The 24,547-nt window shown below is 56.0% G+C and overlaps 2 protein-coding genes across 2 annotated transcripts; one reads left to right on the forward strand and one right to left on the reverse strand.

Moving 5' to 3' along the window:
- Positions 1-3,851: 3,851 nt before the first annotated feature.
- On the forward strand, positions 3,852-11,583 carry CALM3 (calmodulin 3). The gene is made up of 6 exons (XM_025269361.3): positions 3,852-3,994; positions 8,236-8,266; positions 10,425-10,568; positions 10,709-10,815; positions 11,195-11,330; positions 11,411-11,583. Exons 1-6 carry the CDS (start codon positions 3,992-3,994, stop codon positions 11,437-11,439), a joined length of 450 nt encoding a protein of 149 aa, XP_025125146.1. The 5' UTR covers positions 3,852-3,991; the 3' UTR covers positions 11,440-11,583.
- A 5,534-nt stretch (positions 11,584-17,117) lies between these two features.
- On the reverse strand, positions 17,118-22,753 carry PTGIR (prostaglandin I2 receptor). The gene is made up of 2 exons (XM_006067467.4): positions 21,362-22,753; positions 17,118-20,309 (listed from the first exon to the last, which is right to left on the reverse strand). The coding sequence occupies exons 1-2, from the start codon at positions 22,127-22,129 to the stop codon at positions 19,923-19,925; spliced, it is 1,155 nt and encodes a 384-aa protein (XP_006067529.2). The 5' UTR covers positions 22,130-22,753; the 3' UTR covers positions 17,118-19,922.
- Between the last annotated feature and the right edge of the window lie 1,794 nt (positions 22,754-24,547).

Raw genomic sequence — 24,547 nt, forward strand, 5'->3', positions numbered from 1 at the left:
AGAGAGGCTGATGCAGCTGAGAGAGAGCGTGAAGGTGAGAGCACCGGGAGATGAGGCCAGAGAAAGAACAAGGCCACCAGATGCTGCTGTGGGCCCAGCAACAGATAGCATTATGGCTTGGTGGTTGGCCAGGATGTGGACTGGTATATTATTGTGATTTTAACTTGAATTTCCCTGACAATAATGGGGTTGAGCTTTTGTTAATTGATCATTCCAAAAGTTCAGAAAACTTGAAGCTGCTGTCACGATTCTTGCCGGGCTGTAGCATAGGACACCACAAAGCCTGTTGGTCCCCGTAAGGTCACTTAAGATCATTTCCCAAACTGGGAAGAAAGTGCCTTGAGATTATGATCATCAGATTTAGCAATTAGAAATACAGGACTCCAGTTGAATTTGAGTTCCAGATCAACAAAAAATATATTTCAGTGTAAGTATGTTCCATGCAACTTTTGCTTAAAAATATTACATTGAGTGAAGGAAGCCAAGACCAGAAAAACGCATGCTATATGGATTCCATTTCTACAAAATTCTAGAACAGGCAGAACTAATCTCCAATGACAGAAGCCAGAACAATAGTTGCTTGAGGGGAACAGGAATCAACTGGAAAGAGCCACAGGGATCTAACTTCTGGGGTGATGGAAGTGTTCTATAACTTGTCTTGGGTGGTGGTACATGGGTGTACACAATTCAACTGAATACTTAAGATCTGTGGCATTTTATTGAGTGTAAATTATGTCACACATGCAAAAAAATACAAGAAAAATTTAAAAAAGAGATGAAAAGTCAAACAATTGGCTCTGAAGCAATCAGAGGTATGGAAGTAGGACATGATGACTGGTTAACACCTGAACCCCATGACCTCTCACTAAATTAGGCACAAGTTGGCTTCCACCAAAACAAGGGCAGTAACCAAAGAGAGGACATGTATATGTTATAACCAAGTGATCCAAAATACCAGTGGCTTAAGCAATATAAAAGTTTATTTCCCTCTCAAATAAAAGTTTGACCCTGGGGAAGGAAAAGTGGGCTCTCCTCAGGAAAATCATCAAAGTCCCAGGTGAGTATGGTCACCATTGGTCTCATGGCCGCTCTACCAGCAGGCAAGAAGAAAAGGGAAGGTATGTCCTGTCCCTTTAAGGTTATACCCATAAGTTTCACGTATTACTGCTGCTCACATCCTTTTGGGCCAGAATTCCGTCAAATGAGGACTCATAACCACAAGGACGGTTACGAAATGTCGTTTTTACTTAGGATGGCAATGTGCCCAGCTAAAATTCTATTAGGCTGGAAAACAGAGAAAATGGATAATGGAAAACAAGATCTCTCCCACCTGTAGTATAATGTGGTTAAGACTGTGGGATTTTCAGTCAAACTGCTGGCATTAAAATCCTGACTCTGCCTCCTACTGTGTGACCATAGGCAAGCTACTTCACTTCTCTGTTCTTGGTCAAGGCTTTATACCTCTCTGATCTCATCTAATTCCAGTGGCAATAAAACAGTTTCAAAAGGTGGAAAGTGAAAGTAACAAACTCATAGGGAGGTTGTAAGAATTAAATGAACTAACGCAGTCAAAGCAGGTGAAATGGTGCCTGGAACACAGTACGTCTTCAAACGTGCTGATAGTAGTACATCTATTGTTTTGTAGGCCTAAGTAATTCAGAACTTAAGGTCTTCCTGGTAGAAATTGAGACTCAAAGACACGGAGAGGAGAAACAGGGAGAGAGAGCATGTGTGTGACTTCCTTTGCTTATTTGTTCAGCAAATGATGACTGGGTCCTTAGCCCTCTCTGTTTCAGGGCCAACGCTGATGACCAAGACAGAGTTTAGCTTGGGTCACATCCATCACAATTCTTTGGTTGTAAGTGACAGAAACTCAATTCAAACCAGCTTGGGATAAATGGGACACTTTTAATAGCTCATATAATCAAAATCCTGGCATGATAGTGTGCAGCTGGCCTCAAGCTGGAATCAGGGAAGGGAACGGTAACAGGACTCTCTCACTCCACCTCTTCATCGCTTCTCCCTGGAATCAGTTTTATTGTCTCCTCTGGGGTGTGAAAAAGGTCATCAGTTCAGTTCAGTCGCTTAGTCGTGTCCTACTCTTTGCAACCCCATGAATCACAGCACGCCAGGCCTCCCTGTCCATCACCAACTCCCGGAGTCCACTCAAACTCACGTCCATCGAGTCAATGATGCCATCCGGCCATCTCATCCTCTGTCGTCCCCTTCTCCTCCTGCCCCCAATCCCTCCCAGCATCAGAGTCTTTTCCAGTGAGTCAACTCTTTGCAGGAGGTGGCCAAAGTACTGGAGTTTCAGCTTTAGCGTCATTCCCTCCAAAGAAATCCCAGGGCTGATCTCCTTCAGAATGGACTGGCTGGATCTCCTTGCAGTCCAAGGGACTCTCAAGAGTCTTCTCCAACACCACAGTTCAAAAGCATCAATTCTTCGGCACTCAGCCTTCTTCACAGTCCAACTCTCACATCCATACATGACCACAGGAAAAACCACAGCCTTGACTACACGAACCTTTTTTGGCAAAGTAATATCTCTGCTTTTTAATATGTATAGATAGGTCCAGATCTATTTCTTCACAGCCTCACCACACAAAAGGAAAAGACTTCCTGCCCCCAAAAGTCTAGATCCAAAAACCCAGGGAAGGCCTCTCATTGGCTCAGCCTACATCCTGTTCCAGGTGTAACATAAAGATTGGTCCAGCTGGACTCACTTGACACTCGTCAGCCAATCACCGAGAGGGGGCAGGGCACAGACGCAAATATAGCCCTAATTCAAAACAAGAGAAGTTAGGGGGCGGGGTGTTGCCGTTTCTGCGCGCCAGTAAATAGCCTCAGCTAACTTTCCCACTCTTCTTCCTTCTGTGGTTGGAACCCTGGAACAAGGAGTGCAAGACTCAGGTGGTCTGCAAGACAGCAAGACAATGGTTGGGAAGTTTGGTATCCCCCTCCCAGCCAACCACAGGTCCCTGAATTACAGCAGGCACCGCACTGAGGCTTATTGAATGAATTACTGAATTAATACCTTGTTCCCAGGGCTGTCCTGGAACAGCCCGTTTCACACACCCTGAACCGATTATAAGCGACGTGAAGCGAGGACAGGGACTTCGCACACCTGTGGAGTGTGTCTCACGGTGCAGACACCTGCCCCGACGGCCGAAGAGCGGAACTTTCAGGCTAAAAGCTGAACCTTGAAGACCCCGCCACCCCGAGGGCCCAATTGGGGGCGGGGCTTCCAGACCAGCATTTTGGATTGCACCATGTTCCATCTGTCGGAGGGGAGAACCAAGAAAGTACTTCTGCACCTTCCGCCATCCTTTTTACCACTCCCTGACCACGAAGACGATGTATTTGCTTCTCTAACAGTCACACAATTTTCCCCTTAGCCTCGTTACGCCTCACGGCTCCACACAATCACACATTTCAGGCTGCCCACCACCACCACACAGTGGCTCGCCCCAGTTTGACGCATTGCAGGGAAGGCCAGACCAATCGGCACCGCGCTCTTATTTCCGCCGTGGCCCAGACCCAATAGCGGCGCGTGTCACACAGGGACGCATCACGCGCCAGCCGAGCGGTGCCCCTCCGCCGAGGAGGAAAGTAGAGAGGGCACAGGGGGCGGGGCGCATGGCGACGGAAAGTAGTCCCGCGACGGGTGCGCGCGCGCGCGCGGCCGACCATAAACCCAACTCTGTGAGGAGTGAGAGAGCCGCGGGCCCGACAGTCTGGAGAGTGGCGCGGAGGGATCCGTGGGAGCCGCAGTGCGGCGGCGCGCGGGCCGGGCGGGGCGGGGCCGGGCGAGGCGGGGCGCGCGCGGCGGCCGTTGAGGGACCGTTGGGGCGGGCGGCGGCGGCGCGGCGGCGCGCGCTGCAGGCAGTGAGTGTGGAGGCGCAGACGCGCGGCGGAGCTCGAGCTGCTGCAGCTGCTGCCGCCGCCGGAGGAACCTTGATACCCGCGCTCCGGACACCCGGCTTTCGCCATGGTGAGTGAGACTGAGGGCCGCCGAGGTTGGGACCACTGAGGCGGGCACGGCGGAGCAGGACCCCTGAGAGCACGAGTGGACTGAGAATGGAGTGGGGTGGGGGAAGGGTTTGGGTCCCGGAGAGCGCCTCTGGACCCTTCTCTGCCCCTTGATCGGGGGCATTTGAACCCACAGTGGGGCGTTTGGCTCCCCAAAGGGAGTTGTGGACTTCCAGAAGCGACAGTTAGTACCAGGTGGGGTGTCTAGACTCCAGAAAGGGCACTTGAGCCCTCCAGGGGGGCATTTGAGCCGAAGATGGAGCATCTGGACTCTTGGACCCAGGATGGGGCGTTTGGTCGCTAAGGTGGGGTGTTTGGATTCCAGGGGGCCGAGGTAAGAGCCATTGGCTAAGGAAGGAGGTGATTTGTGGCCTGATAAAGGATTTTGGGTCCTAATAGGTAGCAAGGAAGGGGGATCGGAGGGAAGCCGGGCTGCTGGGGAACTCCCTAAGAGGGGGTGGTGGTTAGCTGGGCCTGGGTGGAGGGGGAGCCGTCCCGGGAGGCAGGGAGGAGGGTCGCTTCTGCAGATCAGACCCTTGAGGGGAGAAAAGGGGGTTCTCCAAAGACCGACATTGCAGAGGAAGGAGGAGGAGGGTGAGGTGCATGCTCTGGAAGGAAGAGCCTGGGGTGGGTGGCAGCCAAGGTTAGAAGATGCTCTGGAAGCCTTTTGAAGATGCCCTGGAAGCCTACAGGGACTGAAAAGGATGGAGTCGGGGAAGGGGTCAAAAAGGGGTGCCGAGCTTGTCAGTGGTGGGGGGACAGGGGCAGCCAGAGAAGGTTCTGAGGTTCCTATTGGGTTAAGACTATTGAACTAGGAAGGGAGATTGGGGGTTTTTTGGGGGAAGGGAGGCGTTGTATTTGGGTTCATGAAGAGGTGGGTTTTCAAAGTGAGGGGTGGGAGAGAACTTCGGCTTCTGTAGTGGGAGGTGAGATGGAAGGCGATCCGGGGACATGTTAAAGAAAATGAATGGCAGCCAAGGTGGGCCTAGGGTTGGAGGTGGATGTGGTGGGTAGCTCCCTGGAAGTTTCCAGGGCAAAGCCGGGACAAAGACTGTTCAGTCTGGATGGGGAATGGGCTGCAGAGGCCGGAGGGAGTGCCTCAAGGGTCCCTTTCCCAGGAAGAATGGGGCTGGGCAGGAGACACCCAGCAGTGGGAGCAGGTGGGCGGAGTTGTTGGGGCCTCTATTGCGCACCGAAGCCGCATGAAATGGGGGTGGGGAGGAGCAAAGTTTGGGATGCATCAAATGAGCCAGCTTTTAAAGCCTTGAACCTCACCTGCTCACTGCCCCTTTCAGACCCAGAGAGCTGTTTTTCCCAAACAGGAATGCTGGTTTTATCTTGGTCTCCAGCTCCACGCACCGCTCTGCATCTCCTCACTTGTGCCGAATGACAGTGCAGTACAGTGTGGCGTCGGTGACAATCGCACGCCTGTTCCTGTGGCCTCGGGGTGGGGGCTGCAGAGAGGACCTCCACAGGGACCCCTTCATCCACCCCAGGGCCACTTGTTCCTTTTGGAGCCCTCCCTGAGTGCTTCTGTTAATTCCCACAGCTTGGGCTTTGAGAGAAAACCAGCAGACTAGTTCTTTCCTGGTCCCTGCCACCCACAGTCCCCCAGCCCCCCCAGGCTCAGCCTCGGAACCGTGTGCAGCCATCCTCCCTGGCAAGGCTGGGGAGAACAGGCAGCCACTGCTGTGTATCAGATCTCATACTTGCTGACACAGGCCTGATGGCTCCTCTCGCCGCTACCCCATTTTCCCCCAGCAGAGCCTTGCTAAAGGGGCACCAAATCATTGACAGGCGCCAGGAGGCCCCCACCTGCCAAATAAGACCTGAGCTTTGGCCCCACTAGTTTCTCTTTCCCTTTGTAATCATCAAAGTATGGGTGGGACAAGTCACTGTTAACTGGCTTTGGACTTTGGCCTGAGCCCTGTGGCTCCTCCTTGGCCCTGGTGAGGGGCCCTGGCCTTGGTTTCTGATCTCATCTAACACTGCTCTCTGGCACTGGCTGGGAGCTGGGGCAAGGCAGAGAAATAATACCTCTTCCCTCCCCCACCCCAGGATTTTTTTTTTTTTCTTGTCCAGCCTCTTGCTGGAGCCTAAAGGGATGGGGAAGCAGGGGACCAGCTGGGTTATTTTGCAGGTAGTTTTTGGTGAAAGCTGAAAATCTGCAGATCTGGAAAGGGAAAAAGCCCTGAGAAGGAAGGGATCCCCGGCAGTGATCAGTTTTCTGGGCAGCAGCCTTGCTTTGAGATCTCTAGCTGGGAGCTGGGCCCTTTCCTTCCCCAGCAGGGGAGAGGGTCTCCTAAGAGAGGGAGGGAGTGTGACGGCCCTATAGGCAGAGAGCCACGCCTATTTGCAGCAAGCCTGGAACAGTGGCAGTACCTCCTCTGCGTGTTGCAGCCTGGCGGCAGGGAGCGGTAGACACCAGCCTTCAGCGCCACTCGGGCATTCCACGACCTGCCCCAGCCTCCTTGCCCCCAGCCCCTGCAGGTGCTGCCCAGGGTGATGTGGCAGGGGTGCGAAGGGCCCTGGTTGGGTAGCCCTTACCACGTAGGCCAGGGGAAAGGATGAAAGCTGGGGGAGGGCAGCCCTCTCCCAGCCCTCCTCCGCACCCCTGGCACTGCCTGGCCTTGGCAACAGAAGCCCATCCTGTCTTCTCAATTTCCCCCAGCAGCTTCCTCGGGTGTCAGGACCTAGGCGATCGGCTCAGGCTTCTTTGCCCATAGAAGCCAAGGGAAGCAGAGGAGCAAAGGGCTCATGGGCCTGGGGCTGCCAGGCTGGTATGCAGGAGCATGTCAGCCCTGGGTCTCTTTTGAAAGCAAGGCAGAAGCATCTCCATTTGGCCTCCTAACCTTCCCTTTAGACTTCGGACTTTTCCAGAATGTACATGTGTGGTGTGTTTCCTTCTCTACCTTCCTGCTTCCCCCTCCCTTAGCCATTTCCCTTCTGTAATCATCACCTTGATTTCCCGTCCTGTTCTACCCATTTGGGGCTTAACCTCAAGTCCTTCTTCCTTTATGTGTAAAAGAAAAAAAGAAAAAGGACATGTCAGACTTGTTCTAATGTGATTGGTCTTCACATTTGGGATGGGGCAGAAGGGGGGCGGGGGGCTCTTGCTAGATTCCCAAGGAAGTTCTAGAACCTCTGTGTAGAATAACACTAGTGCACACAGTGGCACGCCTTAGTTTGAGGGGCTCTCAGACTCAGAGCTGGAAGCCTGCTGTAGATGTGGAGCCCCTTCCCCTAGTTGTAAGAGGAAATGAGGAAGGGGGCAGTGGTCCAAGGGCGAGCCATGCCTTCTGGCAGCATTCACGGACCCCAAGGAAAATTCCTCTTTTACTGCCTAAAGCTAAACGTTGGGATTCAGCTCCCCCATCCCCGCGTGGCTCCTCCCCCAGAGGATCCCTTTGCTGGGCTGGTTCAGGACAGGCTGGCCTCTGCTTCTCCTCTGCCCCGCCCCCAAGCCCAGCATGCAGCAAGGGCTGCCCAACCCTACTGGCCAGTCCCTAGAGTGGCCAGGGCCAGCAAGGGTTAAAAACTGCAGCGCAGCAGGGGGAGGGGACTTGAGTCCTCCAGCCTCTGCCACCAGCGTCATGCCGGCTGCAGTCCCCTCCCAACACTCACCCTTCCTGCCCCAAAGAGCAGTGGAGTGAATGGTGCCCCATGGCGAAGAGAGCGGGGTCTGCCCCCTGCCTGCCCAGGGCTCTTCAGGCACTCCACAGACACCAGTTGGGAGAACTGTTGCCAGTTGGATCCGCAGTGCTTGGACCTGGTGCTTCCACATTGGTGACATAGAAACTAGGAAAGAGCCGGCTGCCTACCCTGGGCCTGGCCTGCTTCAGTTTGGAGCCTTCTAGAAGAGCTGCTTGATCAGGCTTCCAGGGCAACTGCTCCCTTCACTCAGCCCCTGGGGCGCCCAGCGGCTGTGATGATGCCGAGACGTGAACCAGTGCAGTGCAGCTGGGCTGGGGCTGGCTCCAGAGCCCTGGCTCCGATTGGAGACCCTGGGGTCGGGGGTGTCATCGGGTCCTGGGTCTCCAGCCTCCCGGATCACCAGACTTGATCCCAGTCCTGGCTCTGGCATGACCGCCCTTGCCCAGGTACATGGACTGCCATGTGGAGCTGGCCGCACCAGCGGGGGCCGGGCTGAGCAAGGAAAGATGTGCCAACCTGTGACTAACTTTCTCCTTCCTGCTTTTCCAGGCTGACCAGCTGACCGAGGAGCAGATCGCAGGTGAGCTTGCTTCCCTCCTTCCCTCCCCCATTCCCCCTTCCTGCCCTCACCCTGCCGCATGAATGCCTCTGCACCCCCAGCTGAGTCTTACTGCAGCCAGGAGGGGCATCTGACAGAGAAGCTCACGTGTATGAGAGCGTACCAGTGACACCAGACCCCACAGTCCTGAGCCAGGCCCTCATCAGGTGGCAGGGCTGTGCTCCCCTCCCTGCCAGGGGTCACCGGGCTTCTTAATCGGTGGCTGCAGGGTGAGCTTGGCCGTCTGTCCTGGCTCTTGCCAGTTAGGCTCAGAAGGTGAACTCCCCTGCGGGGCTCCTGGCCCACTTCAGGAGCCACCCAGGAGAGGGCTCATCACACCCACCTCTGCATTGCCCTTTGCGCATGCTTGCACTCGATTCCTGGGCCGGAAGTGCCTTCCCCCAGCTCTTTGCACCAGGCAGCTCCTTCTCCTCCTTTGGGTCTTGATTCAAATGTCATCTTGGAAAGGCGTTCCCTGGTCCCATCTCAAATAAACAGCCTTCCACTACTCTCTGTTTCCTTAATAGCCTTTCTCACCATCTGAAATTAATCTCTGATGTCTGCTAGCTGCACCTACCTGTCACTAGACGAGTCCCTTACTGGGGGCTTTTCTGTGTGTTGGTCCCTGCTGTGCGCTTGGTGCCTACAGCATAATGGTTGCTGCATACATTTTTGTTGACTGAATAACTAAATGAACAAGGGAACCATCACATATCTTCCAGTAAGCTTGCAGAAGTCCTTGAGTCCTGTGTCATTCATTTTTGTAGACTCCCCTAAAGCCCAGTAAGCCACAGCTACAGCAAGCCTGTGTGCTGAGAAGGTTTCTGTGTCCTGTCTCCCCCGCCCCCCCAGACTGTGAGCTACTCTAGAGGACAGGGACCAGCTCCCAGTTAAGTCCCGCAGCCATGGGCCAGCACAAAGTAGCCCCTGGACCCTGGCTTTACTGTCAGGGTCAACAGGCTGCATGTGACAAGCATAGAAAGCCCAGCTTCTGAAGTCCGGGAGACAGGAGTGGACTTGCCTTCTCTTCTTTCTTCCCCTCCCTTCCCCTCTCCACCGACATTTTCGGCTTCTGAACTTTGGCCCCAGGTGGGTGGCTACGGAGACCCACCAAGGAAAACCAGAGAACTGCGTTGTTGTTCAGAGATCCTGAGCGCAGGGTGCCTGCATGACCCCTGAGAACAACAAGGCCTGGGCACAGGGAGGCGCCAGCATCCCCCAGGAGACTCGGGGTCTCCAGGGCCCAGAGGCTCAGGCGGGGGCAAAGCCTCTCGGTTCTACGTGTGGCTCCCGTGCCGGCCATGCACAGCCCCAGCTCTGCCCTCACTTGACACCAACACACGCTCCATGCCACCCCCCACCCCCATCCCCATTAGCGAACTGTCCGCCGCCTCACCCCAGCCCACACCCTCTGGGAATAGGCTGCCAGGCATCTGTTCCCTGAGGGTTTGGGGGCAGGAGCACCAGGTGCCAAAATGGGCCCAGTGGGAGGGCAGGAGCCACGTGCTTCTCCCGCTCCTGATGCGGGCCCAGCTGCGGCCTTCCCACTCAGCACCCCCAGCTCCTCGGCCGCCTGGCTTGGCAGCCGTCCCCTCTCCTTCCACACCCCCTACCCCGCCTACCCAACACAGTCCATCAGCCGTGCTCTGCTGCCGGCCGCCCCCACACTCCGCCCCACGCGGCTCCTCTGGAAGCTGAGAGCCGGGCTGGTAGTCCCCATCAGGCGGGATGCCGTGGCGCCCAGCGCCGTCCTGCAGTCTCTCCTGCCCTTCCTCTCCTGGCCCGCTGACCTTGGCTGGCACACTTCAGACGAGGCTTTCTTGGCTCTCCTCCCTTCCAGGACACTGGTCCGTTTCATCACTCGAGGGAGAGACTGAAGCCAGGGACCAAAAAGAAATGTAGAGGCTCTAAGGCCACCGTCAGCCCGTTTTGCCCCCGTGTCCTCTGAGCTGGGCAGAGCAGGCAGTTTTCCCCGTCACTGAGCAGGTGCTCCGTGAGGGGTGCTGGAAAGAAAGAAGGGGCCTGTTCGCGGTACAGAGGCGAGAGGCTGGGGCTGGCACTGGGCCTCCTGTTTCTTGAGGCAGGCCTGACTCAGGCCTCCCCATGCCCTCACCTCGGGTTCGCTGTCCTCCCGCCGCAGAGTTCAAGGAGGCCTTCTCCCTCTTCGACAAAGACGGGGACGGCACCATCACCACCAAGGAGCTGGGGACAGTGATGAGGTCTCTGGGGCAGAACCCCACTGAAGCCGAGCTGCAGGACATGATCAACGAGGTGGACGCAGATGGTGAGCCTGCACCCAGGGCTGGAGGGCAGCCGCCTCCCAGTGCCCCCAGGGAGCCGCCCTCCAGGGTGGATGGCTAGGGCCCTGGGGTCGTCTCCTCCGGCCCAGGCCCAGAGCATCTCCCTCCCTCCCCCACCTCGCAGGGAACGGGACCATTGACTTCCCCGAGTTCCTGACCATGATGGCCAGAAAGATGAAGGACACGGACAGCGAGGAGGAGATCCGAGAGGCCTTCCGTGTCTTTGACAAGGTGAGCAGGCTTTCCCCAGGGCCTCTGGCACTCTGGCAGAGAAGCAGGACAGGAGGGCTCGCGGGACACCCCGCCTAACCGGAGTCACCACTTGGGGCGGCCAGGTTCCAGTGCCAACCCCATTGCCAGCTTGCTCTGCCACCACAGGAAGCCCCTGCCTGTGCCAAGGGAGGTGACTGACAGGCCCCATGCTGGGGTCTCTCTCCCACTGCCCCCCAGGAGAGAGCCGGGTGAACAGATGCCTCAGGCTTGGAGCCTTTGTCTGTCCCCTGACACCCAGGACAGATGTGCTGGGGTCTCTCTCCCACTGCCCCCCAAGAAAACGCTGGGCAGATGAACGCCTCACGCTCAGAGCCTTCGTCTGTCCCCCAACATGCAGGACGGCAACGGGTACATCAGCGCCGCAGAGCTGCGCCATGTCATGACGAACCTGGGTGAGAAGCTGACCGATGAGGAGGTGGACGAGATGATCAGGGAGGCCGACATTGACGGGGACGGCCAGGTCAATTATGAAGGTGAGCTGCCGCCCCGTCCGTGTGCCCGCGGGGGCTGGGGGAGCCTGCCCTCTGCTGACCTCCTGTCTTTCTCTCCACAGAGTTTGTACAGATGATGACTGCAAAGTGAAGGCCCCCGGGCAGCTGGCGATTCCCGTTCTCTCGATCTCTCTCCCCGCGCGCACTCTCTTCAACACTCCCTGCCTATCCCGGTTTTAGCAAACACCAGTTGATGGACTGAGAATCTGATAAAGCAACAAAAGATTTGTCCCAAGCTGCATGATTGCTCTTTCTCTTCCTCCCGAGTCTCCTTGCAGGCCCCCGCCATCTCTTCCTTCGGCCCTCCCGCCTTCCATTCACATCTTCCAAGGCCTGATGCATTCATAAGATGAGCCCCCCCCGTCCCCTCCAGGGGGCCTCTGCCCTCCTCCTCCAGCCCGGGTGGCTCTCGTCCGTTTTGGTTTGTTTCTGTTCGTTTGTCATCTTATTTTGGGGTGCCGGGGTGGCCGCCGGCGCTGTCCTGGGACCTGCTGGGGAGGGGCTGAGGCCCTCAGGAGGGCCGGGCGCGAGAGGCACGCCTTTTGCTGTTGCATGCGACCAGCCTGTGATACCCTGTGCCCATCCCAGAGCCTGTCGGGGCAGGAGTGCCCAGTGCGGCGTTCCAGAAGGACTGAGGGTGGTGGGGAGGGCCCGGAGCTGCGGTGTTGCCTGGATGTGGCCCAGGAGGAGGCCAGAGGGCGAGGGAGGCTTGGCAGCTGGCATGCTCTTAACACGTGAGGAGGCCGGCCAGGCTGGGCAGCGCTCAGATCCCATTGGCTGCTCTTGTGAAGCATCCGACTGGCTCCCTGAGGCGGGGCGAGTGGGGCCAGCTCCCCTGGTGCCCCTGCACGCTGCCCCCATCCCGTGTTCCCGAAGCGATCTCAAGCTGTCCTGGTGCTAACGTCCCACGCCCACCCGCATCCCGGTCCCCTCGAGGGAACGCATGTGGAGTTGGCCGCTTTGTCACATGCTACTCATCCTTCCGTTTTTTTCTTTATACCCCTTAAAACTCTTAATTTTGTCTGAAACCATGCCGGGCTAGCTGAGGGGCGGGGATTGGGAGGATGTGCCCCACCAAGCGCTCAAGAGAACATAACCTGCAATAAAACAGCCCTGCCGGGCCACCGGCCCCTCCCGCTTCCCGTGGTGGCTTGGCGGCTCCCCAGCCCCATCTGTGCTGTCTGTGCGCCCGCCTGCCTGCCCCCACACTCCCCAGCGGAGAGCATGATCCGCAGCCTGGCTTCTGACTTTCGCCTCTGGGACAAGTAAGTCAACACGGGCAGTTCGGTCGTCTGGATTTTTTTTTTTTTTTTCCGTTCATTTCATCTGCCCCCCACCCCCATCCCACCCCACCCCTCAGGTCGATCAAGTGGCTTTTCCTGGGACCTGCCCAGCTTTGAGAATCTTCTCGTCCACCCTGTGGCACCCAGCCTCCAGGGAAGGGGGGGTGGAGCATAGCGGGAGACCCAGCCAAGAGCTGAGGGTAAGGGCAGGTAGGCGTGAAGCTGTGGACGTTTTTGGAGTGTTTTGGTTTTTCTTTTTTTTTTTTTTTTTCAAACCGGGCAATATTTGTGTTCAAGCTGTGAAGAAAAATATATATCAATGTTTTCCAATAAAATACAGTGACTACCTGACTGCTCCTCCCCTCTTGGTTTCTGGGCCTGCTCCCTGCACAGGCCTGAAGCCCTGCCCAAAAAGAGTCTGTCTGCTGTGGGATCTGGCTCCCTGACCAAGAATCAAACCTGGGCCCCTCACATGGAGTGTGGAGTCTTAGCCACAAGGGAAGTCCCAGCCTGTCAGCTTTGAGTGCTCGGCGCCTACACGGGTGTGCAAGACCAAGCCCACCTTAGTAGGGCCACCTGTCAGTCACACACAGGACCGCACAGTGAGGCCTGAGAAGGCCTGAGGCAGGTCCATCGCGTCACAGGAGCGTCCTCGTTTAGGGGCAGACCAGTGGCAAGCTGAAAGGGTGGTCACCTGCTGTGCAGGAGGAGGAAGAGGAAGGCCAGGTCAGACAGGGTGCCCAGGCCAGGTCGGGGATTCTTGACAGGGCCCTCTGGCTAAGAGGTGACCACTGCCCATTGGCAGGTTAAGTGCTGAGTTTGAACTGAACTGAACACAGTGGGGAGAATAGAGGTGTGTTCCTGAGCTCACAGCTTCAGTTAGTTCCGAGAGACAAAGGACTAAAGCTCAGAACAACTATTGTAAACCCTAGAAAGCTCCTCAACTTCCCCAAGGAAGGCAGAGCTATGGAAAAGAAGGCATGGGACTTCCCTGGCTGTCTAGTGGTTGAGGCCTTGTCTTCCAATTCAGGGAGAGCTAAGATCCCACATGTGACTTCCCTGGTGGCTCTGACAGTAAAACGTCTGTCTACAACGCAGGAGACCCGGGTTCGATCCCTGGGTTGGGAAGATCCGCTGGAGAAGGAAATGGCAATCCACTCCAGTACTATTGCCTGGAAAATTCCATGGACAGAGGAGCCTGGTAGGCTACACAGTCCATGGGGTCACAAAGAGTCGGACACGACTGAGCGACTTCACTTAAGATCCCACATAGTGCCAAAAAACCAAAACAACAAAAACAAGCTCCTGTTGAGGTTCAACAGAAAACAAAATTCTGTAAAGCAATTATCCTTCAATAAATAATATTGTAACAAAGTCAAAGACTTTTTAAAATTGTCTATATCAAAAAAAATCTTAGGTGGGGAGGCCCAGTCCCCAGCTACAAAACCCATCTGATTCCCTCTTGGGCAGGAGTGAACGGTCAATAGACACGGTCTAACATCTGAGCAGCTGTCTCTGACCACGAGGACCAGGCAGGAGGTGAGCAGAAACAGCTCAGTGCAGTAAAAAGCCAACTATTCACCTTTGCCTGGCCTTGGGGGGATGGAGAAGCCTGGTGAGGCCCAAACTCAGGGGCTTTCCTGTGACTTCAGAGTAAATGGTCATTTTAAAATAAAAGGGTGGGGGGAGGATTGTGGTTTCCCTGGTAGTCCAGTGATTAAGAGTTTGCCAGTGTTGGATCCTGATGGGGAAGATCCCACTTGCCCCCAGGGTAACTAAGCTCACGCACCACAACTACTGAGCCTGTGCTCCACAAGAAAAGCCACTGCATTGAGACCCCAAGCACCTCACCTAGAGAGCAGCCTCCAATCTCAGCAACAAAGGCCCTGCAAAGCCAAACATACTCAATCTCTTAAACAATGACTTCAGGTAGGCCAGAGGGCTTCCCCTGGTGGCTCAAATGGTAAAGAATCTGTTTTCAATGCAGGAGACTCAGGTTCGATCCCTGGGTCAGGAAGATCCCCTGGAAAAGGAAATGGCAGCCCACTCCAGTATTCTTGACTGGAGAATTCCATGGACAGAGAAGCTGGGTGGGCTACCGTCCATGGGGCGGCAAAGGGTCAGACACGACTGAGCGACTAACAGGCCAGAGGTAAGGGGAAGGCTAGGCTGAGGCTAGGGTCAAAACTGGAATCTGGGATGAGGGCTGCCTTCTTAGCAGCCAGGATACCTGTGGAAAACTCTGGTCTTATAGTTCAGAAGAAGACAGGTCTTGGTGACATAGAATTGGGCTCCAGCACAATGTGACCACTCACTTAAGTGTCTATACTCACTAAGCCTCAGGTCTTCTGATGCTGCCTGCTTCATAACCTTGGAGCAGTGACTTCACTTCTCTGTGCCTCAGTTTACCCATCTGCAAAATGGGAAACAGTCATCTCTCAAAGGAGGAACATAAAAACACCCATCTCAGAGGGGAGTGCCACTTTCTAGACATCATCTCATTTATGTCTCACTCAGGCCAGGTTGAGTCCTAATAAAAATTTTTTCCCATTTTTTCTTTCCCATTTATGACATGTATCCTCCCCAGTGAGCATATGAGCACAAGTTATCAAGAGCTGACAGGAGGGACTTCCCTGGCAGTCCAGTGGTTGAGACTCTGAGCCTCTACTGCAGGGGTGGGGGGGAGGTGGGGAGGGGCCCACCCAGGTTTGATCCCCGGTCAGGAAACGCATGTCACATAGCGTGTCCAAAAATATACATATTTAAAAAAAAAAAAAGCTTACAGGAAAGGAACAGAGGCCTGGGCAGTAAAGCCTCTCGCAGCACTCTTCTTGGAAGTGGTTGCACTGGGACTTGAACCCCAGGTTATTCACATCCCAAACGCCCACGCTTTTAACCACCGCAGCGCATTGCCTGCACTTCTCTACTGCCTGTCAATTATTTCCCCCCTTGGGCCCTAGTTTTTGAAAGACTTTTACTCCCATACAACCTGCATTATTAAAAAGGCATGACTTCCCCTTCCCATTCTTTATTAACCACAGGCACAGAGATGGCACTCTGCACTGCTAATGGACATGGCAAACGTGGAGGAGCACGCATCAGCTGATTCTGGTTGTGGAAGTCATTTCCAACTCAGGCTCATGGATCCGCTGGGCCAGCTCAAAGCCTGTCACTGAGAAAGTGACGAGGCAGGGGGACACACGTGGAGGTGCCCCAACCGGGGCCCACAGGAGAGAAACCCCAGGCTCCCCTCACTTGCGGGAGGGAGTGGCTGTGGGACCACTTCTCAGTGTCATTCCCACTGCGGCCAGCAGGTGGGGCAGTGACTACAGAGGGACCAGAAAGCGGCAACTCCCGAGGACCCGCCAGGGTGTATATGAGCGTGAATGCTTAAGTCCCATCTGTGCTCCAAAATCAGAAATGAATAAAGAAATGAAGTTAAAAGTGCACAAAGTCTCCTTGAAGGAGGCATACTTGCTCCTACTCTCTCACTTCTTGACCCCAACTCCAGACCAGAGCTGGCACCTCCCTTGCCCTGTGATCTCGGTACATTTCACAGCTTGTAAGTTTGTCTTTTTACTGCTTATTATAATACATATTTCTGTGATTATTAAATTGTCACCCCCTGAGAACTGCCTGGTGATCCAGTGGTTAGAACTCTGCACTTCCACTGGCATGGGGTACAGGTTCGATCCCTGGTCAGGGAACTAAGATCCCACATGCTGCAGCGGGGAAGGAAAATTGTCACTCCCACTGGATTGTGAGCAAGGTAAGCCCAAGGCAATGTCAGTCACTGCTATCTCCCTAAAGGCACAGAGCCGCCTTGAGCCTAGGGCAGGCTCAAGGGAATGCACGTTGAATTGATGAATGAATGAGAGATGAAAGAAAGGAAGCATTAGAAACCAGAGGTAGAACCCTGAGCAGAACAGAAGCTCTCCTCTTTACTTGGCTCACTTTCTTACAATCCTCAGATCCATCCTGGCTAAGCCATCTCCTCCTCCATGCAGCCCTCCCTGATCTTCTCCCTCGACTCCACTTTCCCTGGTCCCAATCCCCCAGCCCTGTCCACTCTGAACGGTGAGCTCCAGGAGAGCAGGGCCAAGGCTATCTGTCATCACTGTGTCCCCAACATCACAGGGACAAAACCTGACATGCAGTAAGCCCTCAATCAAAGCCTGCTGAATAAATGAACAGATGTCTGTGCTACAGGCTACAGCAAGGGCCACCATAGAGCCCCGGAAGTGCCTAGAGCCTCTGAGAGGAGTGATGATGTCTTCAAGGATGAGGAGGAGCCTCAGTGGGACCTTGAAAGGCAAGGGTGCTCTTGATGAATGGAGAAGGGAAACACTCTTACAGGAAGGGTGAGCCCAATGAGTAAAGAGGTTGAGGCCTGAAAGGTCTTGTGCTCTTTGGGGAAATCTTGATTTTCTGCCGTGGCTAAGCAGAGAGCGTGGGAGTTTGGCCCTTGGCCTCCAGGCAGTGGGAGCCCTTGGAGCTTGGCAGGCAGGGGAGGGGCCACTCAGACAGGAACTCCAGACAGGACCGTGGCTGACAGCGGAGACGCTACCCCAGCAGTCAGGAACCAGCCAGGAGAGGAGCTTCCAGATCAGAGCAGATGGGGCAGGAGTTGGACAGTTTAGACATCCACAGTGGGACGCAGAGGAGGGGGCGGAGTCCTGAGCTGTTAGGCCTGGTGGGTAAAAGTCAGCAGAAAACCAGCTTCAACACTGAATCCTCTCCTTCCCTTAATCCACATCCGAAAACGAGGACTGATAGTGGCGCCCACCTTGGGGTGCTGGGGGTTCAAAAGCCCAGCCCTGTGCTGCCATTCAGCGAGTTCTGAGGGGCCAGAACAGAGGCCGGGAGAGGAGGCGCACCCCTACCCCAGGGAATCTTACCTGGATAGGCAGGGGTGGGGCTGGAGGGTGCGCCCTTGACTCCTGCCTGAAACACAACCCCTCCACACCAGGTCCCTTGAGTTGGTTCCTATTGAGGCAGATTTGGTAAACAAGGCCGGACCCCCATCTGCTGTTGCTTGACCCGTTTTCTGGTTTGTTTTGGTACAAGTCAACATGTTTATTATTAAATTCAAGCGGTACAATATGACTCTGGCAAGACTGCTATAAAAGTTTCTAAACTTCCTCAATTTTTGTCCAGTATTACATGGTTTTTTTTTTTTCAAATTGTGGTAAAATACCCATAACACAAAATGTACCATTTTAACCATCTCAAAATGTACAATTCAGTGACATTTGGTACGTTGACGACATTGTACAACCACCATCGCTCTCTAGTTCCAGGATATTTTCATTCCCCCAAAAGGAAACCCCCTACCCATTAAGCAGTCATCTTGATCTATTTTCAACTCTCACAGCCACTCCTTCAAATGAACAAAGTGACTTGGGGGGGGGGGCGGTGGACCGTGGAACAATGTCATGACAATGGAGAAATGGACCGTGGAACAATGTCATGACAATGGAGAAAAGTTTTGTTTTCAAGCCACATGTGCTCAGATGCCAAAGACAACAAACACCAATAGCCACAGCAATAGCAGCAGCAACAGTAACACATACTGTGGGCTTTACTCCAGGTCTTATGCTAAATTGCTTTTTAATGATTAAATTGAATCATTTAATCCTCAGCACAGCCCTGTAAATTAAGTACTAGATTACGATCACCATCCTAGGAGAAAGGAAACTAAGGGAAACTCACTAACCCCATCTGGATTAAGGAAATAAAAGGATAAACCAGGGAATTCCCTGGCTGTCCAGTGGTTAGGACTCCACGCTTCCACTGCAAAGAGCCCTGGGTTTGAATGGAGAACTAAGATCCCACAAGCTGCACAACACAGCCAAAAAAAAAACACAAACCAGCTCCACCTGCAGGCTGCACATTCTCCTCGCTGTGTGCCCTGGGGCTGGTGATTGCCTCCTCTGGACCTTGATTCCAGCTTATGTAGAGTGGCTCTAATAATAGCAGGCTGGAGCGAGGAGGGTGCAACTCACGAGGTGGAGGACTCACTTTAGCCACCGTCTTTATAGGAAGCTCTTGCCTCATCTATTCTTCCACCCACCCCCACCCTCATCCCGCCCAGGGGCAGAATGATTGCTTTAACCCTGAAGCAAGTGGGAAAGTGGGACCAGGGCTGGGGAGAGTCTGGGGGCTTTCCCATTCACCTCCTCCCACCACCCGAAGCACCACTTCCTTTCATGCTCACTCCTGGAAAACCCTTGAGTTCAGTGCCTAAAGGCAGGGGATGGCTAATGAGGAGAGAGGGGTGGATGGCTGGAAAAGCCCCGGCTATCAGAAGGGGAATTGAAGGCTGGAAATCACCCTAAAAGAGTCCCAGGTGAGGCTGAGACCGGTTTGTGTCCCCAGCACCTGGTAGATTCGGGGCCCACTATTTGTTGAATGAATGAATGGATGAATGACATTTTTGCGAGGGTTCCAAGGACACAGGGGGTGCGGTCAGGCTCTGCAGGGGCGGTTGCGGGGGCAGCTGTTTATCCAGGGATAGGTACAGGACTTAGGTCTGAGTCCTTGGGCCGTCCCTGGGTTCTGTAGCTCCCACCCCTTCATTCTCCAGCTTCTCCTGCCACCTGCCATCCACATCTTGCAACTCACCAAGCCATGCAGTTTTTTTCAAGCAACTGTCCAGTGGTGTCACTCCCAAGGCAACAGTCGCCCCTTCTCCCCTGGTGGGGTAGGGGGTGGACCAGGCCTCCCAAGTTCAATGGGGAATCGGGAAGGAAAGGGAGACAGGGAAATTGTCAGGAAATCCCAGGTTTCATGAGGCAGAGAGAGGGTGGCTCTTGAGCCCCCTGCCTCCCCGCAGAGCCGGGCTCAGGGCTGTCTGCTGGGGCCTTGGGGTGGGCATCAGGGGCACCCTGAATGAAGGAAGTTCAGAGGCAGAACCCTAACCAGAGCAGACCTGAGCGCACAGAAGCTGCTGGGAACATTTCTGCCTTCTAAATATTTAGACAGTGAGATGGATGGGCAAGTGAGGGCCAGACCAGGCCGGCCAGGCTGCCGGATATTTTGAGACAACTGTTCTTTTTATGTTCCAGGGTAATTCCTCTCCCCATCTCCCTCCTCCCGCAGCAGCCCCTCATGGCCACCCGGAGAAAGGAGAAATAGCAGCTGATCATCCCCTGAATCCAGAGGGTCCATGTTCCGGCCGGCAGGGCTCCAGGAACCATCTCTGGGCTGATCCGCCCACAGCCATCGGTCATGTCCCTGAATTTCTGGCAGCTGCGGCCGGAAGACAGGGCGGAAGCTCACCGGGCAGATGTCAGCAGAGGGAGCAGGCTGCCTCAGACCCCGCTTTGGAGGGTGTTCCCACGGTACTAGTGGGTAGCTGTACAGCCGGTAAGTGCCCGCCCTGCCCCTCACCCCAGGCTGACAAAGGCACCCAGTTCCCCTTTTTCCCCTCAAGAGCAGGGGGGGCGCTTGAGTCCTTCCTCCCCGAGGCGGACCGAGAGAGGGACGTCCGAGAGTCGCCTTGGGCAGGCCTCAAGTACAGGCAACAGAACCAGAGCTTCAGCCGCTGGAAGACGGACTTGCGGAAGAGGATAAAGACCCAGGGATCCAGAATGGGGTTGAAGGCATTGAAACGGAAGGCCAGGAGGTCTCCCATCTCACTGCTGTCCGGGGCGATGGCCTGGGTGAAGCCGCGGATCTGAGGGCAAGCAGAGAGCAATCAAGAAGCAGCCCAGGACTCCTCTGCCCCACCCCTCAACACACACCCCATTCTGGACCCCCTCCTCTCCCTTGCTCACTGGCAGAAATGAGGGAGGTGCGGCCTGTCAGAAGGGGAAAGAAATAAGATGAGAACTAAATAAGAAATGCATCCAGGGCAGAGGGAGAGAAAGCCCCAGGAGACAGTCAGCAAAGCTCTAGGAGGAGAGAGGTGGGGCAGCAAGGCTGGGTCCCAGAGCTGTGTGTGTATGTGTCCCATCTCTGAGTCCTCCGTCACCCCCTCAAAGGTTTGGTGATTCTCAACTCTAACCCTAGCCCTTGCATTTTGCAGAAAGAGAAGCTGAGGTCCAGACAGTATCAGGAGGACTGGGTGCCACAGGACCAGGATCAGCCCTGCTGCCCTCTGGGAGGGGCAGGGCAGGAGTTCCTGCAGGAAAGGGGTGAGGCCAGGAGAGCCCAAGGGCACCTACATGGGTGGGGCTGGAGAAGTGGGGAGCAGGGTGGCAAGGCGATCAGACCCTGGCTTCAGAGAAGCCCAGGGTGCAGCCCTGCCTCTGTGTGATCGTGGGCAAAATACATCATCACCCCCCACCCTTTGTAGAAATGCCGACAGAAACTTCATCACATTTCTTGCTAAATGCTTATGGAATAGATGCGTAAGATCATTCTCGAGATGATCAGAGAAGGGATTTCTAAACCACTGAGCACAGAGTAGACAAGTGCAGTATTGAATGATGGATCTTATTAGTCTTGCAGGGGTAGGGGAAGGATGGTGGTGGGGGTAGCACTGGCGGAGAGGTGGGGGGCTAGGGATGTGGAAGAGGGGAGACAAGGATCAGGAGGAGTCAAATGGAGCATAAGCAAGTGGGGAGAAACGTCTCTGTAAAGTTTGGAGTTGTCTGACTGTGGACAAAGTCTCTGACCTCTTTGAGCCTCAGTTTCCCCATCCGTGAAGTGGGTGCAAACAGTGGCGGCTAGAACTGGGCGTTGCCCTCCTCCCCACTGCCCACTAGAGCTGCCCAGGGGACTCACCGTAAGAGGCAGGGAGCACACAGCCATGATGCCCGTCATGAGGGCCAGCAGAATCAGGTGGTCAACCTCGTCCTCGCCTGCCCGGGGGCCGGGGACCAGCGAGCCCTGGTGGCGCCTCTGCTGGCGGTACATGCGGCAGAGGCTGAGGGTGACGGAGCCGTTGCAGAGGACGATGGCGGCCACCAGCAGGGCCACGAGGCTGGCGTAGGCCAGCGAGAAGGCGCAGCCGCCAGGCTCGGCCGAGCGCATGCGGATGAAGCACCAGCTGCCGGGGCAGTACTGCTGGTGTTGGCCCAGGCCCAGGAAGGGCAGCGAGCAGAAGATCGTGCAGAAGGCGTAGATGGCCGGCAGCGCCAGGCGGGCGCGGCGGGGTCCGTCCAGCTGGGCATAGAGGTAGGGGTGGCTGAGCGCCAGGCAGCGCTCCACGGCCATGGCGAAGAGGATGAGCGTGGAGGCCAGGCCAAAGAATGTCATGGCGAAGGCGAAGGCGTCGCACAGCGCCGGGCGGCCCCGGGCCAGGCCCAGCAGCGAACTGTTGCGGGCGTAGGCCGCGAACACGGCCGGGCTCAGGAAGCACGTGCCCAGCAGGTCGGTGACCGCCAGCCCGGTGACCAGCACGGCGAAGGCCGAGGGGCGCGACTGCCGCCGCGCCCCCAAGATGCCCAGCGCCAGCCCGTTGCCCACCACGCCAGCCACGAACATCAGGGTGCTGGTGGCCGGGCCCACCGAGTCCCGCACGTACGTGAGGTTCTGGCACGAATCCGCCATCCCCGGCCTCCGGCTGCCTCCCGGGGAGGGGGGCTGGAGGGGTTCCCGGGAGGTGGAGGGTGGGAGGTGTCGAGGGAAGGGGAGATGGGTCCGCCCCAGTGATGCGCAGCACCTCGCTCCCTGCTCCCTTGGGGTCCTTGGTGCAGCTGGAGGGAGGCGAGGGGAGTCCCGGGCTACCCTCCGCACTTCTGGGGCATCTATTTCTCTCTCTGCCCTCTGTCTCCCCAGGCTCCTTCCCCGTCTCTCCCTCCTGTTTCTTTCCTTCGCTACCTCTGTCTCTCCGTCTAGTCCTTCCCTTGCCAAGCCCCTAGTTCTCTCTTCCTCTGGCTCTGTCTCTGGCTCTGGCTCTGGCTCTGGCTCTGGCTCAGTCCCCTCCCTGGTCCACTCCCTTCACCTTGCCTTCCCTCCCTCCCTGTCTCCTCCGACCTATCCCCTCCTCTGCATCTCTGCTTCCCCAGCCCCTCCTCACCGCACCTCTGCCGACTCTCTCAGCCCCTCTGTCCCCCTTCGCTCCTTCTCCAGGGGTCTTGCTCCCTGGGTCCGGCTTCGAGTGGCAGCTTCTCCAGACTTCCCTCCCTCCTCGCTCCCGAACTCATCTAGCCCTGATCACTCACCCCGGGCTTTTCATTTCCTCTCTCTGCCCCGCCTTCCCTCCCCCTGCTTTCTCCAGAGGCCCCTTGGCTCCCTCCCGCCTTCCCTGGCGCGCTCCCCTCCACTTCCCTGCCCAAGACACCCATCCGTCTCCTGCGCCTCCCTCTCCCTCCTCACGTCCTCTCAAGGACCCCATCCTGAACCACCTGCCACCTCCTCCGGCTCGCTCTTGCCTCTGCAACCTTCTGCCTTCCCCCACACTGCCCAGCGGCACCCGGGGGGGGATCACCTGAGTCATCATGTCCCTGGAATTGGGAGCTCGCGAGTGGGGACCCGGACAGGACCTGAGCGGCATAGCCGGTCAGTCTGCGAGGCGGTCTGGGGGTGGCCTCTGGCATCTATTCTAGGCTCAGGCCCCTCGGGGTTAGGGCATTGCCTAAGGATTGAGAAACGACCGGGAAATTCTTCCCTTATGGAGTGTTTTCCAGGCGCAACTGAGATTTCTGTTCCCTGGACACACTTCACTCCTTCCACAAGGCTGGGGGAAGAGGTGGCCCTGCCAGAGAAAAGAAATGCCAGTCCCTGGAGCCCCGTTGGTCCACAGGCTCCCAGCTCACACACACTTCCGTCCCCGCTGAGCCCTGGGGAGGCCGTCGGGGGAGGAGGGACCTGACATCCACAGAAAGGGGACAGCTCCCCCTGCCAGGATTTCCACTGGTCAGTATCAAAGGGGAGCGCCCTCCCGCCCTCTTGTCTCTCACCCCAGCAGCCCTCCCGGGCCCCAGGCCAAGCGCTGGTGACCTTGACTTTAAGGAATAATATTTTAGCCACAGACAGCCCTCCAGTCCAGGGTTCCAACATTGCTCTTCCAGAATGTCTCCCAGCCCTCCACAGACACATTGCCAGCCACACCACCCTCCCGCCTGTGTGGTCTGCCTGTGTGTACCCGCGGCCAGCACAGTGGTCACCAGTCCTTATTCCCACTGAGCCCATTTCCCATGCGGCCTCCCCACCCAAGGGTCAGATAAGACCTCAGAGACCTTCTCAGACGTCCCATATTTTTCAGGGAGGCCATTTAAATGCAGAGATGACAAATTCAAGATCTTATGCCATTTGACTGGAGTTCCTGTCCCCATTTAACCACCTCCTTGCTATGGGGTGGTCCCAAGGCCAGGAAGGGAAGCCAGGGGACCTCAGTGTCCTCGTCTGTACAATGGGGCAACACTGACTCCGTGGGCCTGATGGACTGATCATGGCCAGGGACCCATCCGAGACCCCTCTTTGGAACAAGGCGAGAACCTGTGTAGATATCCCAGCTCATCCAAGGCCGGGAAGAATGGTCCTGACCCTGAGGATTGGACACTGGGCAGCTCCCGACTTCCTCTCTCTGTCCTCATGTCACCCCGGCCTCCATGACCATGATCCCCTCCCCTCTCCCCCATCTCCCGGCTCCCGGCTCCCTATCACCCATGGCCAGCTGGCACTCCCAGCTTCCGCCAGGATGGGTGCCCCAGCCCTGACCATACCAGGGGCTCTGGAGAGGGACCACTCAGCCCTGCTCTGAGGGTGCCTGGTGTTTGTGTCTCAGGCCTACTTGGCCACGTGGTTCCCTCCTCATACTCTGCGCAATCCCCAGCCAGACCAAAGGGAACTCAGGAAGTTCTCTCATATTAATGAAGGATGATGCCTGGCAGGGTAGTGTCCTGTCTTGACATCAGGGGAATTGCAGGAGTGGGAGGGGGTGCTCTGGTGCCCGGAGCCTCCCTATCACTGGCTTCCTGCCCCCGCCAGGCACTGTTGAGCATTCGGGAAGTCCATGCTGCTCCC

This window comes from Bubalus bubalis, chromosome 18 (assembly GCF_019923935.1).
Source record: "Bubalus bubalis isolate 160015118507 breed Murrah chromosome 18, NDDB_SH_1, whole genome shotgun sequence".
NCBI classification, from domain to species: Eukaryota; Metazoa; Chordata; class Mammalia; order Artiodactyla; family Bovidae; genus Bubalus; species Bubalus bubalis.